At 38.8% G+C, this 18,675-nt stretch overlaps 1 protein-coding gene across 2 annotated transcripts; it reads left to right on the top strand.

The window, feature by feature from the left end:
* Positions 1-13,132: 13,132 nt before the first annotated feature.
* On the top strand, positions 13,133-17,899 carry LOC107829990 (UPF0725 protein At1g23960). Of its 2 annotated transcripts, XM_075237766.1 has the most exons (5): positions 13,133-13,263; positions 13,767-14,164; positions 14,400-14,546; positions 14,642-14,815; positions 16,939-17,899. In XM_075237766.1, exons 2-5 carry the CDS (start codon positions 13,796-13,798, stop codon positions 16,963-16,965), a joined length of 717 nt encoding a protein of 238 aa, XP_075093867.1. In that variant the 5' UTR covers positions 13,133-13,263; positions 13,767-13,795; the 3' UTR covers positions 16,966-17,899. The 2 variants fall into 2 exon arrangements, with proteins under 2 accessions (XP_075093867.1, XP_075093865.1); XM_075237764.1 differs by lacking the exon at positions 13,133-13,263 and having other exon boundaries at positions 13,681-14,164.
* Positions 17,900-18,675: the final 776 nt, after the last annotated feature.

Genomic DNA, 18,675 nt, shown 5'->3' with positions numbered 1-18,675 from the left:
ATGTTGTTCAGCCATCAGGAGGCATGAGATTAATTCAGAATATTTCTTTAAACCCTTCATGGTATTGTTGCTACAATACCATATTTGAGGCATGAAAAGTAAAAAGAGTCTTTTCCAGTACATCCTCATCATTCACAATTTTTCCACATAATTTATGTTGGGAAGTTATCTTGAATACAACATAATTATATTCACTTACAATTTTAAAATCTTGTAACCGTAATTGAATCCATTCATATAGAGCTCTTGGCAATATCGTTGCCTTAAGATAGTCATATCAATCCTTCAAACTGCTCTATAATTCTGTCACGACCCCAAATTCCCTTCGTAGGATGTTGTGATGGAACCTAGTCTCTAAGACTAGGTAAGCTTATAAATGCGGAATAACATAGTAGAAATTTGAAATAAATAAAACTACAATTCATATAATTACAACTCCAAAAACTCGGTAGAAATAAGTCACAAGCTTCTAAGAATTTATTCTAAGTGTTTCTATACATTAGAGTCTAAAGAGAAATCAGAAAGACAACATAATAAGGATATAGGGGGACTCCGAGGTCTGCGGACGCTGGTAGATGTACCTTGAAGTCTCTGTGTATAATCTAGCTCACTGATACATGGTCTGGTAAGAAGTACCTGACTCTGCACAAAAGAATATGTAGAGCGCAGTATGAGTACACCACAGCGGTACCCAATAAGTGCCAAGCGTAACCTCGGTAGAGTAGTGACGAGGTCAGGACAGGCCCTACTAAAAATAATAAAAGGCAGGGTGAAAATTTTAATTATATAATAATAAAAACGACAATGGAAATGAATCAAGTAAGTAGTATGTCATAATTTAACTACACAGAATAAGGGCAAATAATACCTCGCGGAAGGAAAACATAAATTTAAAACTTTAAGGAAAAACACAAAATAACCAAAGGCAAATGCAGCCATAAAGAATTATCAACAAGGTAACTCCCGAGGTACCGACATTTAGTCCCAAACCATAAATAAATTCACAATATCTCATTTTCTTATATCACCGCGGGAGCCGTCATAATTAATTTTAAAAAAAATATTTTTCCCGAAATAGCATCCCGCGTTTTAGCCACCCTTATCACACTGCATGACTTCTAGTAGTCCCCCTACTAGCCACTCATATCAAACCACCCTTATCTCACCGCATGCGTTTCAACATACAGATCTTATACCACCACATGCGTATCAATATCACAACATATCATAATTTGCACCTCAAGTGTCCAAATATTTCAACTTGCCAAAATAAATCATCAACAACATTATTCTCCACAATAAGGAGCTCACGGCTCAATCACAATGAGTACAAAAATCTCAACAAAATATTCGGGAGAGAATAACTCAGCAAAAATAATATCTCAGAATTTTTAATACGTTGCCTCAATACCAAATTTTAATAATGTCAAATACTTCATATTAATAATATTTAAATAAAGAAATCCAACCTTCAAATAATGTAAAGAATAAAAGAAACATAGTTTCAACTAAACAGGTAAAACAATTAGCAAGAAAAGGTCAGACAAATTTAAAATATAAAAATTAGATCAATGATGATGAATATAACAAGATAAAATAATTTAATTAATATGCAACAATGATCTACACAATTTAAAGACATAAGTTTTCCACATTTAGCCAGTGTACACTCTCGTCACCTCGCGTACACGACGTTCAACACATCACAATTTTCACATCAATACCAATCCTAGGGGAGTTTCCCCCACACAAGGTTAGATAAGTCACTTATGTAATGACCCAACCGGTCATTTTGACCTTTAGAACCCCGTTCCCTAAAATAAAACTTCCCGTATATGCTTTTAATGATTTATGACTTGCGGGGATAGTTGGTTCGGGATTTGGAAGTGTTTGGGTTGAAATCGGAACACTTGGTTCCTTAAGTTGGCTTTAAAAGGCCAAGTTTGACTTCGGTCGATATTTTGAGAAAACGACCCCGGAATAGAATTTTGACGATTCCAACAGCTCCGTATGGTGATTTTGGACTTAGGAGCATGTTCGGAATTTTATATGGAAGTCTGTAGTTAAATTAGGCTTGAAATGGCTAAAACAAGAATTTAAGTTTGGAAGTTTGACCAGGGAGTTGACTTTTTGATACCGGAGTCGGAACCCAGTTCTGAAAATTTTCATAGCTCTATTATGTCATTTATGACTTGTGTACAAAATTTGAGGTCAATCGACTTGATTTGATAGGTTTCGACATCAAATGTAGAAGTTGGAAATTCTAAATTTTATTAAGCTTGAATTGGAACACAATTCGTGGTTTTAGCGTTGTTTTATGTGATTTGAGGTTTCAAATTAGTTTGTATGATGTTTTAGGACTTGTTGGTATATTTGGTTGAGGTCCCTAGGGTCTCGGGTGAGTTTCGGATGGTTAACGGATCAAAAGTTGGACTTAAAAAGCTCCTGCAAATTTTCCTTCTGCTGGATTATTTTGGGCTGTGATTGAGCCCAGATATCGAGCACAGGGTCGACGGCGTGAGGCGAAGCCAGGGATGATGCTCAGTATCGAAGCCACGATCGAAGGTCCAGCTCGAGGGCCATGATCGAAGGCAATGCTCGAGGGCCAGGATCGAGACCCAAGATCGAGGGTCACAATCGAAGGCTCAGGTTCGATGCCATGATCGAGGCTATGATCGAAGGACCAAGCTCGATGCCATAATCGAGGCCATGACCGAGGTCCAGGCTCGAGCCTGTGATCGAAGCCACAATCGAGGCCTAGGCTCGAGGGCCATGATCGAAGCCACGATCGAGGCCCAGTTCCGAAGGCTATCTCGGCAGTTTTATAAAAACAGGGCATTCGTCCCATTCGCCATTTTTAAAAAATTAGAGCTTGAGAAGATGCGATTTTGGATAGATTTTCAAAGAAAGACATTGGGGTAAGTGATTTTAACTCGAATTTGGTCTATATACACAAATATATTATTGTTTTCACTATGTAATTAGTGTTTTGAGATTGAAATTTAAAAAATTTTTGAAATCTCATAGAAACGAATTTTTGAGATTTCGGTATCGATTATGAGTCAGATTTTAGTGAAGCTGGTATGGTTGGACTCGTAATTGAATGAGTTGTCGAATTTCGTAACTTTTGCCGAATTTCGAGACGTGGGCCCCACGGACAAATTTTTAATTTATTTTGGATTTTTATTGAAAAAGGTAGTATTTTCTTATGAAATTGATTCCTATAATTGTTAGTGATTGTATCGAATTATTCTTGGCCAGATTCAAGCCAGACAGAGTTGGATAATCGTGAAAAAAGCCTTCTATTGGATTAAATTGGAGCAAAACGAGGTAAGTCTCTTGTCTAATCTTGTGAGGGGGAAATTACCCCATAGGTAATTAAGGTAATAATTGTTGCTAATTGTGGGGGCTACGTACGCACCAGGTGACGAGAGTCCGTGCGTAGCTACTATTAATGCTAAAGTCCGGGTAGTTTAGGACTCAAAGCATGAATTACTTGTGTAAATTATATTCTTTATAAATATATATATATATATATATATATATATATATATATATATATATATATATATATATATATATATATATATATATATATATATATATATATATATTGTGAATTGTTAGATAAAAATATTTAAAGATGAAAATCTCATATGCTTAATTTTCGGTTTAAATAAATAAATTGTTAAAAGAAATTGTTCATCCTCCTGAATTTATCTTATAATGAATATACTCTCTTTCTGGAGGTACATAAGAAAATGTCCTCCTTTCTTGTGGAGCGGGCCGAACGCCTCAGCAGGATAGATGCATCTATGGATCGTGTCGCACGTCCCTCGGCAGTGTACACGACACTCTAGATCGGGCCGAACAACCTCGGCAGAAATTATGCTTAATAATAATAAATACATGATACTTTGATAGTTTATTATAGCTTGTGAAGCTAATTGATAAATTGGAGATCTTTGGAATTTAAAGAATTATTATTCATGCTTGTTAAGGAATTATTGTTATTCCTGTAAATGAGACTAATTGATAAATTCGAAATTTATTGGAATTTAATTAATATATTCAGAATTGTTTCATTTGAAAGAATTTAATTATTTCTACTGGTTAAATACATTATTGTTATAGTCTGTGAATCATGCTGATTTAGATATTCTAGTTTTATTTCAATTATTATTATTGACCCATAGTGAGTGTCAAAGTCGGCTATCTCGTCTCTACCACTTCGAGATTAGGCTTGATACTTACTGGGTACTCGTTATTTACGTACTCATACTACACTTGCTACACTTTTTGTGCAGGACCTGAGGCAAGTACTAGTGGGGGGCCTATCGCCTTACACCCACGTTATCCAGAGGCCTAGTGGTGAGCTGCCTTTCTGAGCCTTTCTATAGCTACCGATGTCCCTTCTTATATTTACATTCTGTCTATTTTTATTTCACACAGTATTTGAGGTTTTGTATAATCTACTAGAATGCTCATACACTTGTGACACCAGGTCTTGGCACACACATTGGTTGAATTAAGAGTTGCTTATTTTCTTGGTTATTTTAAATTACGGGTTGGCTTGCCTAGCTGTAGTGTTGGGCGCTATCACAACCTATAGGTGAAATTGGGTCGTGACAACATGGTATCAGAGCACTAGGTTCACGTAGGTCTCACAAGTTATGAGTAGACCTAATAGAGTCTTGTGGATCGGTACGGTGACGTCTGTAAGATCTACTTTCCTAGCTGCTAGAGGTCGAGGCAGAGGCCGAGAGAGGGCTCCAGCCCGTAGTAGAGGGCGAGGACGTTCGAGGACTGTTCCTCTTATGCCACCAGTGGGTCCAGCAGAGGATCCCATTATTGAGGAGCAGGGTGAAGTGCCTGTGGCAGAGCCAGCTCAGGTGGATTTCACATTGGCACCGGGTTTCCAGGATGTTATGGGCCGTATGCTGCGTTTCATGGATAATATGACTCAGACCGGTTTATTTCTGGCAGACCCAGCCACATCCCAAGCAGGCGGGGGAGCACAGACCCCTACCGCACAGGCTCATGGACAGGCAACTGTTGTATATCAGACCTAGGGTGCACTACCCGTGGGTGAAGCCCATCCAGTAGCAGCAGCTACACCTGAGCCCAGGCCAGTTGTAGCCGTTGATCCTCAGAAACTATTGGACAGATGGACTAGACTACATCCACCTGTCTTTGGGGGTGAGCGACATGAGGATCCCCAAGATTTTATTGATCGGTGCAAGGATAGACTGTACAACATGAGGACATTGGAGTCTCATGGGGTAGACTTTGCTACTTTTCAACTAGAGGGCAGAGCCCGTAGATAGTGGCAGTCTTATGTTCTTGGCAGACCAACAGATTCTCCTCCCATGACTTGGGACAGATTCACCCGTATTTTCCTGGACATGTATATTCCACCCTCTCAGAGGGAAGAGTTGAGGTTTCAATTTGAGTAGCTCCAGCAAGGTCAGATGTCAATGACCGATTATGAGGCGAGGTTTTCTGAGTTATCTCGCCATGCACTTATGATACTCCCTACTGAGGCGGAGAGGGTGGGGAGGTTTGTTGCAGTTTTACATACTGGCATTCAGGCCACTATGGCTCGAGAGGTTGAGATGGGCACTTCTTATGAGCTGGTCGTAGAGATAGCCCGCAGGACTGAGGGTGTACGTCAGCGGAGCCGAGAGCAGGTTACGAGAGATAAGCGATTTAGGTATTCTGGAGAGTTCAGAGGTGCTCCGTCTGGAGGCAGATGTCAGTTCGTGAGAGGGTAGTCCAGCAGGCCCCCATATCCAGCATTACCACCTCCTCGAAGTGCTCCAGTGCGACCCTATCTCAGTGTTATATCAGAGAGTTCTTATCGCCCACCAGCTATTCAGGGTTCTTCTAGTGGGTATTCAGGTCACCAGGGCCAGGATTCTAGACAACAACTTATCGCACCGAAAAATTATTATGAGGGCGGGGATCCCAGTCACATACGGAGATTCTATCCCAAACTGTAGTGTAGACCAGTGCAGCAGGGTCAGCATCCTATGATTGCTGCACCAGTTTCTCCACCAGTAGTCCGACCACCAAGAGGTGGAGGATAGGTGGGTAGGGGTTGTCCTAGAGGTGGAGGTCAGCCAGGCGGAGGCTAGCCAGTTGGCGCTATAGCTCGGTTCTATGCTTTTCCGTCCAGACCAGATGCAGAGGCCTCAGATGCCGTGATTACAGGTATTATTTCTGTTTGTGGCAAAGATGCCTCAGTATTATTTGATCCAGGATCTATGTATTCATATGTGTCATCTCTATTTGCTCCATTCCTGGGTGTTTCTCGTGAGTCCTTGAGTACTCCTGTTTATGTGTCCACTCTTGTGGGCAATTCTGTTATTGTGAACAATATCTACTGGTCCTGTATTATTACATTCTGTGGTTATGAAACTAGAGCATATCTCTTATTGCTTAAGATGATCGATTTTAAAATTATTCTGGGAATGGACTGGTTATCTCCATATCATGTTATTCTAGATTGTCATGCCAAGATTGTTACCTTGGCTATTCCAGCATTGCCTAAGCTGGAGTGGAAGGGTTCGTCTGTTAGTTCATTTAATCAAGTTATTTCTTTTATAAAGGCTCAACATATGGTTGAGAAGGTTTGTTTAGCTTATCTAGCCTATGTTCGAGATACTACTGCAGAGGCTCCGGCTATTAATTCAGTGCATGTAGTTCGGGAGTTCTCCGATGTATTTCCTTCAGATCTTCCAGGTATGCCACCTTATCGTGATATTGATTTCTGTATTGACTTGGCTCCAGATACCCAACCTATATCTATCCCACCGTATCGCATAGCTCTAACAAAATTGAAAGAATTGAAAGAAAAGCTTGAGGAGTTACTAGCCAAAGGGTTCGTCAGACCGAGTGTATCGCCTTGGGGTGCACCGGTATTATTTATGAAGAAGAAGGATGGAACAATGCAGATGTGTATTGATTATCGCCAATTGAACAAAGTCACTATTAAGAACAAGTACCCGTTTTCGCGTATTGATGATCTATTTGACCAGTTGCAGGGTGCTAGGGTGTTCTCTAAGATCGACTTGAGTTCGAGGTACCATCAGTTGAAGATTCAGGATTCGGATGTTCCGAATACTACTTTTCGGATTAGATATGGTCATTATGAGTTTCTGGTGATGTCCTTCGGTTTAACTAACGCCCCGACAGCGTTTATGGATTTGATGAATAGGGTATTCAGGCCATATATTGATTCGTTTGTCATTGTCTTCATTGATGATATCTTGATCTACTCGCGCAGTAAGGAGGAGCATGAGCAGCATATGAGAGTAGTGCTTCAGACGCTGCGAGAACAAATGTTATATGCTAAGTTCTCTAAATGTGAGTTTGGCTAGAGTCTGTAGCATTTTTGGGGCATATTGTATCGGGCGAGGGTATTGAGGTTGATCCCAAAAAGATTGAGGCAGTTCAGAATTGGCATCGTCCCACTTCAGCGATTGAGATCAGGAGTTTCCTAGGTTTAACAGGTTATTATCGTCGGTTCGTGGAGGGGTTTTCATCTATTGCAGCACCTTTGACCAAATTAACCCAGAAGGGTGCTCCGTTCCGATGGTCTGATGATTGTGAGGTGAGCTATCGGAAGCTCAAGACAGCATTGACTACAGCACCAATGTTAGTGTTGCCTTCCGGTTCAGGGATGTATATAGTGTATTGTGATGCTTCACGCGTTGGTTTGGGTTGTGTATTGATACAGGAAGGGCGAGTAATTGCATATGCTTCACGTCAGCTGAAGCCCCACTAGAAGAATTATCTAGTACATGATTTAGAATTAGCTGCGATTGTCCACGCTCTTAAGATTTGGACGCATTATCTTTATGGGGTATCTTGTGAAGTTTACACTGATCATCGCAGTTTGCAGCATTTGTTCAAGCAGAGAGACCTAAATCTGAGACAGCGCAGATGGCTTGACTTACTAAAAGATTATGATATTACTATCCTGTATCATCCGGGCAAAGCAAATGTGGTTGCAGACGCCTTGAGTAGAAAGGCAGAGAGTATGGGTAGTTTGGCTTTCATTTCAGCAGAGGAGAGGCCATTAGCTTTGGATATTCAATCCTTGGCTAACCAACTTGTGAGGTTGGACATTTCAGAGACCAGCCGAGTTCTTGCATGTGTTGTAGCTCAGTCTTCACTATTTGAGCAGATCAAGACTCGCTAGTATGATGATCCACACTTAATGGTTCTTCGAGAAACAGTACTACGGGGTGGTGCCAAGGAAGTTACTATTGGCGCGGATGGTGTTCTGCGACTCCAAGATCGTCTATGTGTTCCTAATGTGGATGTACTGAGGAAAAAGATCCTAGAGGAAGTACACAGTTCTCGATATTCTATTCATCCAGGTGCTACGAAGATGTATCGTGACCTGAGGCAGCATTATTGGTGGCGACGAATGAAAAAGGACATAGTTGAGTATGTAGCTAGGTGTCTGAATTGCCAGCAATTTAAATAAGAACACTAGAGGCCAGGTGGCCTACTTCAGCAGATGACTATACTAGAGTGGAAATAGGAACGCATCACTATGAACTTTGTAGTTGGGTTGTCGCGGACCTTGCGGAAGTTTGATGCAGTTTGGGTCATTGTTGACAGGTTGACCAAGTCGGCACATTTTATTCCTGTTGTGACTACGTATACTTCAGAGAGGTTAGCCCAGATTTATATTCAGGAGATAGTTCGGTTGCACGGCGTGCCAATTTCTATCATATCAGATAGAGGACCTTAGTTTACTTCATATTTCTTGAGAGCAGTACAGAGTGAATTGGGGACCCGTGTAGAGCTCGGCATAACCTTTCATCCACAGACCGACGGGCAGTCAGAGCGGACAATTCAGATTTTAGAGGATATGCTCAGGGCATGTGTGATTGACTTTGGGGGTCAGTGGGATCGTTTCTTGCCTTTGGTCGAGTTTGCTTATAATAACAGTTACCAATCCAGCATCGAGATGGCTCCATTTTAGGCTTTATATGGTCGGCGATGTCGTTCGCCCATCGGGTGGTTTGAGCCCGGTGAGACTAAGTTATATGGTACTGATTTGGTGAAGGATGCCTTGGAAAAGGTAAAGTTGATTTAGGAGCTACTTCGTATAGCGCAGCCCAGACAGAAGAGCTACGCGGATCAGAAAGCGAGTGATTTATCATTTATGGTAGGTGAAAAAGTTCTTTTGAAGGTTTCGCCGATGAAGGGAATCATGAGATTTGGAAAAAATGGGAAATTGAGCCCAAGGTTTATAGGCCCATTTGAGGTGTTGAAACGTGTTGGGGAGGTTGCTTATGAGCTTGCATTGCCTCCCAGCCTATCGGGAGTTCATCCGGTTTTTCATGTATCTATGCTTCGGAAGTATCATGCCGACCTATCACATGTGTTAGACTTCAGCACAGTTCAGCTAGATAATATCTTGGGTTATGAAGAGGAGCCAGTTGCCATTATTGATAAACAGGTTCGCCAGTTTAGGTCTAAGAGGATTTCTGTAGTAAAAGTCCAGTGGAGGGGCCAACCAGTCGAGGAAGCGACTTTGGAGGCCGAGGAAAACATGCAGAGCAGATATCCACACTTATTCGACACTCCAGGTACAATTCTAAACTCGTTTTAGGACGAACATTTGTTTACGAGGTGGAGAATGTAATGACCCAACCGGTCATTTTGACCTTTAGAACCCTGTTCCCTAAAATAAAACTTCACGTATGTGCTTTTAATGATTTATGACTTGCGGGGATGGTTGGTTCGGGATTTGGAAGTGTTTGGGTTAAAATCGGAACACTTGGTTCCTTAAGTTGGCTTTAAAAGGCCAAGTTTGACTTCGATCGACATTTTGAGAAAGCAACCTCGGAATAGAATTTTGACAATTCCAACAGCTCTGTATGGTTATTTTGGACTTAGGAGCGTGTTCGAAATTTTATTTGGAAGTCCGTAGTTAAATTAGGCTTGAAATGGCTAAAACAAGAATTTAAGTTTGAAAGTTTGACCGGGGAGTTGATCTTTTGATACCGGAGTCGAAACCCAGTTCTTAAAATTTTCATAGCTCTTTTATGTCATTTATGACTTGTGTGCAAAATTTGAGGTCAATCGGACTTGATTTAATAGGTTTCGACATCGAATGTAGAAGTTGAAAATTCTAAGTTTCATTAAGCTTGAATTGGAACATAATTCATGGCTTTAGCGTCGTTTTATGTGATTTGAGGTTTCAAATAAGTTCGTATGATGTTTTAAGACTTGTTGGTATATTTGGTTGAGGTCCCGAGGGTCTTGGGTGAGTTTCGGATGGTTAACGGATCAAAAGTTAGACTTAAAAAACTGTTGTAATTTTTCCTTCTGCTGGATATTTTGGGATGTGATCGAGCCCAGATATCAATCCCAGGGTTGACGGCCTGAGGCGAAGCCATGGACAAGGCTCAGTATCGAAGCCACGATCGAATGTCCATCTCGAGGGCCATGACCGAAGGCAATGCTCGAGGGCTAGGATCGAGACCCAAAATCGAGGGTCACAATCGAAGGCTCAGGCTCGATGCCATGATCGAGGCTATGATCGAAGGACCAGGCTCGATGCCATAATCGAGGCCATGACCGAGGTCCAGGATCGAGCCTATGATCGAAGCCACGATCGAGGCCTAGGCTCGAGGTCCATGATCGAAGCCACGATCGAGGCACAGTTCCGAAGGCTATCTGGGTAGTTTTATAACCATGTTTAACAAATTAGAGCTTGAGCAGAGATGATTTTGGATAGATTTTCAAGGAAAGACATTGGGGTAAGTGATTCTAACTCGGATTTGGTCTATATACACAAATATATCATTGTTTTCACCATGTAATTAGTGTTTTGAGATTGAAATTTGAAATTTTTTTGAAATCTCATAGAAAACAAATTTTTGAGATTTCGGTATCGATTCAGAGTCGGATTTGAGTGAAGCTGGTATGGTTGGACTCGTAATTGAATGGGTTATCGGATTTCGTAATTTTCGTCGGATTTCGAGATGTGGGCCCCACAGACAAATTTTTAATTAATTTCGGATTTTTATTGAAAAAGGTAGTATTTTCTTATGAAATTGATTCCTAAAATTGTTAGTGATTGTATCGAATTATTCTTGGCCAGATTCAAGCTAGACAGAGTTGGATAATCGTGAAAAAAACCTTCTATTGGATTAAATTGGAGCAAAACGAAGTAAGTCTCTTGTCTAATCTTGTGAGGGGAAAATTACCGCATAGGTAATTAAGGTAATAATTGTTGCTAATTGTGGGGTTACGTACGCACCAGGCTCTCGGCAGTGTACACGATATTCTGGATCGGGCCGAACAACCTCGGCAGAAATTGTGCTTAATAATAATAATTATACGATACTTTGATAGTTTATTGTAACTTGTGAAGCTAATTGATAAATTGAAGATCTTTGGAATTTAAAGAATTATTATTCCTGATTGTTAAGGAATTATTGTTATTCTTGTAAATGAGACTAATTGATAAATTTGAAAATTTATTGGAATCTAATTAATATATTGAGAATTGTTGCATTTGAAGGAATTTAATTATTTCTGTTGATTAAATAAATTATTGTTATATTCTGTGAATCATGCTGATTTAGATATTCTAGTTTTATTTTAATTATTATTATTGACCCATAGTGAGTGTCAAAGTCGGCTATCTCGTCTCTAGCACTTCGAGATTCGGCTTCATACTTACTGGGTATACGTTGTTTATGTACTCATACTATACTTGCTGTAATTTTTTGTGCATGGACCTGAGGCAAGTACTAGTGGTGGACCTATCGCCTTACACCCACGTTATCCAGAGGAATAGTGGTGAGCTGCCTTTCTGAGCCTTTCTGCAGCTACCGGTGTCCCTTCTTATATTTACATTCTGTCTATTTTTATTTCAGACAGTATTTGAGGTTTTGTATAATCTACTAGAATGCTCAAACACTTGTGATACCAGGTCTTGGCACATACATTGGTTGAATTAATAGTTGCTTATTTTCTTGGTTATTTTAAATTACGGGTTGGCTTGCCTAGCTGTAGTATTGGGCGCCATCACGACCTATAGGTGAAATTGGGTCGTGACAACTTACCTCAAACCACGCTCAATCATTCAGTAAGAATGCCTTTCCCTTGATTTTCCGACTCTGATCTACTCGAATCTAGTCATAATTAATTCAATTCAGTCAATATAAATTATTGGAATAAATTCCATATGAAAATACAAATTTTCCAACAAAATATTTAAATTTAACCCAAACATCACTCATGGGGTCCATATCTCGAAACCTGACAAAAATTACAAAATATGAACGCTCATTCAACCACGAGTTCAACCATACAAATTTTACCAAATTCCGACATCAACTCGACCCTCAAATCGTCAATTTAAACCAAGAGGGTTTTCTAAATCTTCCAACTTAAATCACCAATTAAATGTTAAAAACAACCATTGATTCGGGTAATTTGACCAAAATTGAGTTAAGAACACTTATCTCGTTGTTTTCCTTGAAAATCTCTCGAAAATTGCCTCTTCCCGAACTCCAATTCGTCAAAAAGAGAAAATGGGACGAAGTCGCATTTTCAGAACTTAAACTTTCTGTCTAGTGGTTTCTTCTTCGCGAACGCGACAGGTCCATCGCATTCGCGAAGCACAAAATTGTGTTGTCCAAAACTTCCCCTTCGCGAACGCAAGTCACAGCTCGCGAACGCGATGCTTTACTAGGCGAGCCTCGCGAACGTGGCCCACACTTCGCAAATGCGAAGGCAAAAATCCTCACCAACCAGTTTCCCTTTCCCGAACGCGATGCCCAATCGCGAACGCATAGAAGATGTAATAACCTGAAATATAGTTATATACTAATTAATCGTGAGGTTGAAGAAGTAATTTTATTGATAGTTATTGAGTCAAATACTAAGCTAGTGTAGAAAATTATGGTATACTACATAAACAATTAGTGGGCCTAATTTATAATTAGGCATATACCAGGGAGCAGTATAATAAATTTAGATAATAATAGGGATTGAAAAAAACATTTGGGCCCAAACCTTATACTGCTATAAGTTTAGGTATATATATATATATATATATATATATATATATATATATATTTTTACAGCAATAGTTATCTCAGGAAAGAATATTAGAAGACAAAAATATTGTGTCGGCGTGAGTACATTGGAAGCCGTGACTACTGTATCATTCTTCAAATTATAAGGCGTGAGGATCATTGTAGGGAAAAGACCAATTGTAAGGTATGTCTATTATTAATATTTACATACAGTAGTAGTCATGGAATTAGATAATCTTGATGATGATGGTTGGGACAATCATTTTAACGGAGATGTGCTTAAGAATGAAATAGAAAATTAATCATGATGTCATGATTGCATATAATAATGAGTCTGCAATTAAAACCTTGCTATGGAAATTATATTAATTGTACTTTTCGGCTTTGAATTTTGGAGACTCAGTATTAGCTAATGAGTGGATAGTAAAAGGAAGAAGGAAAAGTAAAAAACAAATTAAAATAAAAACAAAAAGAAAAAAATTTAAAAAGTAACATTATAATTACATAATGTAATCAACACCAATTTTCATCCCTAAAATTCGAGAGTGTAATTACACTCCTCTAATTAAACAAATTACATACATAATTAAATTACATAGTGACTAAGTAATTACTAACATGTCAAATTGTGTAATTACGCCCATAGCCAATTACTACGCAATGCTGTAATTCCCCAATTTGGTGTAGGGTTTGTAATTGTTTCGTTCGAGAGAAGCATGCAGTCGCAGCCGCCGCCACCATCACCACCAGAATCAAGCTTGTCAATCGCATCGGATTCGCCGCCGGAGAATAAACAAAAGCTCAACGAGGGAGATGGAGATGGAGATAAAGGAAGCTTGTCAATCGCATCGGATTTGCCGCTGGAGAAGAAACAAAAGCTGAGCGAGGGAGATGGAGATGGAGATGGAGATAAAGGTCAAAGCGGAGACTTATCAGCCGAATCGGATTCGGATTGCGAAATTCAGGAGGATACTATAGCTACTCCCGTCATGAAGTATTATTTAGAAGGAATTTGCCCTTGCTGCAATCAGAACGTGGACAAAGCTCTTTGGCAGAGGTACCGCCAACAAATCAAAGAGAGCCAGGTATATTCAATTAGTATTTTGTATCTTTCCTAAATTGTCACCACACAAATATTATCTCTTCTGCTTAATCCCAATATTTGCAGTTATGTGTATATACATATGTCTCTACCTTCTTTTGTTTCTTGCTTTATTATTTAGCTCTTACATGTCTTTCTTACTACTATAAGTTAACTATGCCTCTGGTGCATGCAGTAGGTGATGTTTGTGCCTGATTGGTTGAGTTGTACTTTGCTAGGGCTTTGACATTAAAGATGAAGATTGTCCTAGTGGATGCTCGATGGTGACCATCTGGCCCATGACAGGTTACTTAAAGAATCCTGAGAATGTTAAGGAGTTGAAAGATTATGCTCAAAAGGCACTTGATACATACAATGCTCGAGAGGTATGCTCTATTCATAGTTTCTATTGTCTTTCCAGTTGTTCTTTTCCTTTTGTTTTCTCTAGAAAGCTAAAAGCGTTCCCTTGTACTAATATTAGGGCACTAAATATGTGGTCGGGAAGATTCTGAAGGTGAATGGAAGTGGCTGTCGTGACTTCCATTTCTATATTACTCTTACTGTCAAGACATCTGATGGCGAAAAGCTGTATTTTCAAGCTAAGGTGGTGCGAAGTTTAGAAGGTTCTTTGGATTTCCCAGTCGTCAGGCCTAGGGTAATGAGAACTGCTATTCATTCCTTAATTCTGTTTATATTTTGGCATGCTGAAATTTCTAGCTTTAGTCTTCAAGTTTCATGACTTTAACGATCTCATAGAAAACCTCATGAGTTTTAAGTCATTAGGCTGCTGCAAGGTTTAGATTAGTCGCGACAAATTAGCATTCATTAAGAACCAACTAGCTGTTGATGGTAGATATAAGCTCGTCTAGACAAAATGTTACTCGTATCTAACTGTATGCAACACTATTTGACACAACATGCAGTTTCAAGATATTAATTTTGTTTAAAATTGTATAAGTAGTAGAAGAAGAAAATCTTAAAAATAAAGGGTTGAAAAGTTTTTTGATAAAGGAAAACCACTTGAAAGTTCAAGTTTGATTAATTACTGAACTTCAAAATATGTTTGTATGAGATAATGTTATTAGTTGAATACTAGAATGATCAAATATTTGAGTTGTAAGTAAAGTGTGATTATTTGAGATGAAGGAAGCATTGGAGGACCTGAAACATATGTCTAAACTATATGTGATATCCAAGTTGCTGTCCTTGTCAAATAAATCTCTGAAGAGAAACTTGTCCTAATACTTATAGACTCTGAAATTAGGAAAACTAGCCACTGGATCAAGAGCAATTGTGGCTCTGTTTTTTGGGAATTCTTTCAGGATTGTGAACCTGGAGAGAGTGAAAACTTGGTGCATTAGACCTTAGCCAAGACACTGGTTCGTTCGAGGGCTTTCCTCCCTCCCTCTCACCTCTCCCTTTCTCTCGCTCTCTCTCTCTCTCTCTCTCTCTCTCTCTCTCTCTCTCTCTCTCTCTCTCTGCATGTTGCTGCTCTGCACTCAACCTAAATTTCCTAGTCTTTTGTCTTAATCCCTTCATGAAAAACATGTCATCCCTAATTTGTGCTTCATCAAGTTTAGTTTGTCCCCTCTCCCGTGGCCTCAAGGTTTGGTATCGTTCCAATTCCCCTTATTCTGATCTTTATTTCTCCATTCTCACTTTCATAGGCTCATCTGAACCACACCCAGCCGTCACAGATTCCTCCTGTGCTGTCCAATGCTAAGAGATTAGGCGTCCTTTAATTTATCAGTTCTTTGTCAACTCTGTATTATTTTTATATGCGGGGTTTGGGTGGTCAATGAAGCAAGAGTAAAGAAAGAAGACGAGAAATTTGGGGACCCAAATTTGTGGCAAATGAAGTGGGTGCAAACCTTGGAGACTTGAGTTCATATTCTAGCGGAAGTAAAAATATTAGGTGACTTCTTACCATTTGCTGTGGGCGGCGTAACCTTGTAATTGGGCTGGTGGGAGGTACCAGCTACTCGTGGAATTGTCAAGGTGTGGCGCAAGTTGGCCCGCACACGAGAAATTTGAAATTGTCATAGTTTCACTGATGCATCTGTTGTGTGCTCGCCAATTATTTTAGAGTACGCTTTCTACTTTTGAAATCTCCCTGAACATAATTTTTTGGTAATACACTTTCCTTTATATGCAATATGATAGCTTTATTTGTTAGATAGACGTTCTTTATTTGCTTATTGTTTTTATATGAATTCCAGTGTTTCAAATGATTTGTACTCTCTACCTCATCTCTTGATTTTTAGAGAAATAGGTAAAAAGTTCCATAGAATTCTCCCCACTTACCGTTTAATCAATAGTGCCATAGAACTCTCAATTTTTGCAAACTGAAATTCATTCACCTATGGTAGAGTGAGTGTTACTATGTCATGATTATGTAACTAGCATTGCTTGCTGGCAGATTACATAATGTGTGTGATGCTTCTTTGGCTCGTGATTTTTTAACTTTGTTGAGAATAATTTGAAGAGGAAAAAAAGGTAAATGAAAGCAGCACTGCCTAAAAAGTTTCTTTTCCCTCTTTGGAACATGCTTTGTGAGAAAATGAACGCAGAAATGACATATTCAGTTTTGATTAAGCCCAAGAAGTGAACCTGGAAACTGTTTTTGTAAACCTGATCATCTACTTTAGGATCCGGGGGATAATGGGTGCTGTACTGCTCTAGGAGCATTACCTTTTCCACTGGGGCTATACTACTGCTTAAAGAATGGTAAATTTCAGCATTTGCAAATTGCTAACTCTCACTTATGCTATTATGTAGGCGAAGGGAGATAAGGACATATGGTGATGTGAAGTCTGTGCATCAAGGTTTAGCTTTATGGTAACAGTGTTGGACAGGATTAGCAGCTTTGTGGTGATAGACTATTTAATTGCCCTTCTTATAGCCTGTTTGGCCAAGCTTTTTTCTAGTCCAAAAGTATTTTTTTTCTAAATTTGAGGTGTTTGGCCAAGCTTTCTGAGAAGCAGAAAAAGAAGCAAAAGCACTTTTTGAGAAGCAGAAAAAAAGTAGCTTCTCTCCAGAAGCAAAAATAGTTTTGACTTTTCTTCTTACCAAAAATACCCTTAGCAAAATGTAGTATATTCCAAAGTAACCTTACTTATTCTAAACCTAATACTTAGGATTTTAATCTATAAATATTTTTTCTTATTTTTAGGGTAGCTTTCTAATATATAGTGACTTCTGGGGTGAATGCTTTTATATTTGTTGAATAATTTTTTGATATATTTAAATCATCTTGAAAGAATTAAAGTACTTTTTCATTTTATTTTCATATTTTACTTAAATAAAATAAAAAAACATAATTATTATCTTTCATAATAAAATTTTGAAATTATTTATTTACTTACATAATATTAACTATTAAGTAAATCTCTTCATGTCCAAATTCGTAATTTGATACTTAAAAGCATTTTTTAAAAATTTTGGCCAAACACAAATTATTATTTAAAAGTGTTTTTCATATTGATTAGCTAAGCACAAACTGCTTTTCTCCATAAATACTTTTTCGAAAAGTATTTTTGGAAAAAAAGCTTCTTACAATAAGTTGATTTTTTCAGCTTGGCCAACCAGGCTATTAAGTTTTTGGCCATGTTAAAGTTATGTCTTAGGATGTTATAACTAACTAAAGATTTGGTTGTTTAAGGTGGAAGAATTGCTCCTTTTAATTTTCTGGTGTTTTTATTTGGCTGGAGCCTAATCAGTATTCCTTTCGTTGGGTGAATCTTGAGACTCCTGGTCATCGCTTGGTCTGTTGCCATTATAAACATCGCTATACTAAAATGTTTGATAAAAAATATCGTAAGTAAAGCAAGAGCGTCCTGCAAAAGGTGGTGCTATTTTGAGTGTTTTTTTAAACCAAAATCGTCTCTTACCTGATTAAATATCATAGTTTAAGTCGACTATAGTTGTGTACCTTATGCTAGAGTTTTGAAGCTTGGATAAAAAACGCTTAAGAGGGGATCTATCATCACAGGAGCATCAAATCATTTTATTCATCATAAGTAAGCGGACTAAACAAATAATGTATACAAATGGCAATGAACCTTATTCCATCTTGTCCAATGTCCATACTTAGATCAAGCGACCCACGACGATCCGAACGTGCCTTGGCGGCGTGTGGAAAAGTCATCTCACATGTCCACACCCTAATTGCTTTAAAAGATAATTCTTTTAGTATTTGGAATAGATACAAAAAGTTTGGAGGAATAATCAAAAGAAAGTAATGTGAAATTGAGACACAATTGATTAATTGACTCGCATATGAAGCAAGGGGAGACTTGAGGGATGCTTTTGAGATGTTCCCAGAGGCAATCCGAACTAAATGATGAGGCTAAGAGCTTCTTCAAACAGCTAGAGGAAGCTCGTTGATGAGGCTAAGAGCTTCTTCAAACAACTAGAGGAAGCTAATTGTCCACTGTATGAAGGCTTGGTGCATTCCAAGTTGTCTGTTTGCAGTTAGATTACTAAATATTAAATTGGATAGTTTTATTTCTCAAG

The sequence above is a fragment of the Nicotiana tabacum genome, chromosome 2, assembly GCF_000715075.1.
Source record: "Nicotiana tabacum cultivar K326 chromosome 2, ASM71507v2, whole genome shotgun sequence".
NCBI lineage: Eukaryota > Viridiplantae > Streptophyta > Magnoliopsida > Solanales > Solanaceae > Nicotiana > Nicotiana tabacum.
The sequence above is the reverse complement of the archived record's forward strand: the minus strand, read 5'-3'. Positions and strand labels throughout refer to the sequence as shown.

Bases quoted from the DNA above. Each gene is read 5' to 3' on its own strand.
- LOC107829990 (XM_075237766.1), top strand. From the start codon at position 13,796: ATGCAGTCGCAGCCGCCGCCACCATCACCACCAGAATCAAGCTTGTCA. The intron at 14,165-14,399 runs GTATATTCAATT...GTACTTTGCTAG, and splicing joins AACAAATCAAAGAGAGCCAG to GGCTTTGACATTAAAGATGA. The intron at 14,816-16,938 runs GTAATGAGAACT...GCTATTATGTAG, and splicing joins TCCCAGTCGTCAGGCCTAGG to GCGAAGGGAGATAAGGACAT.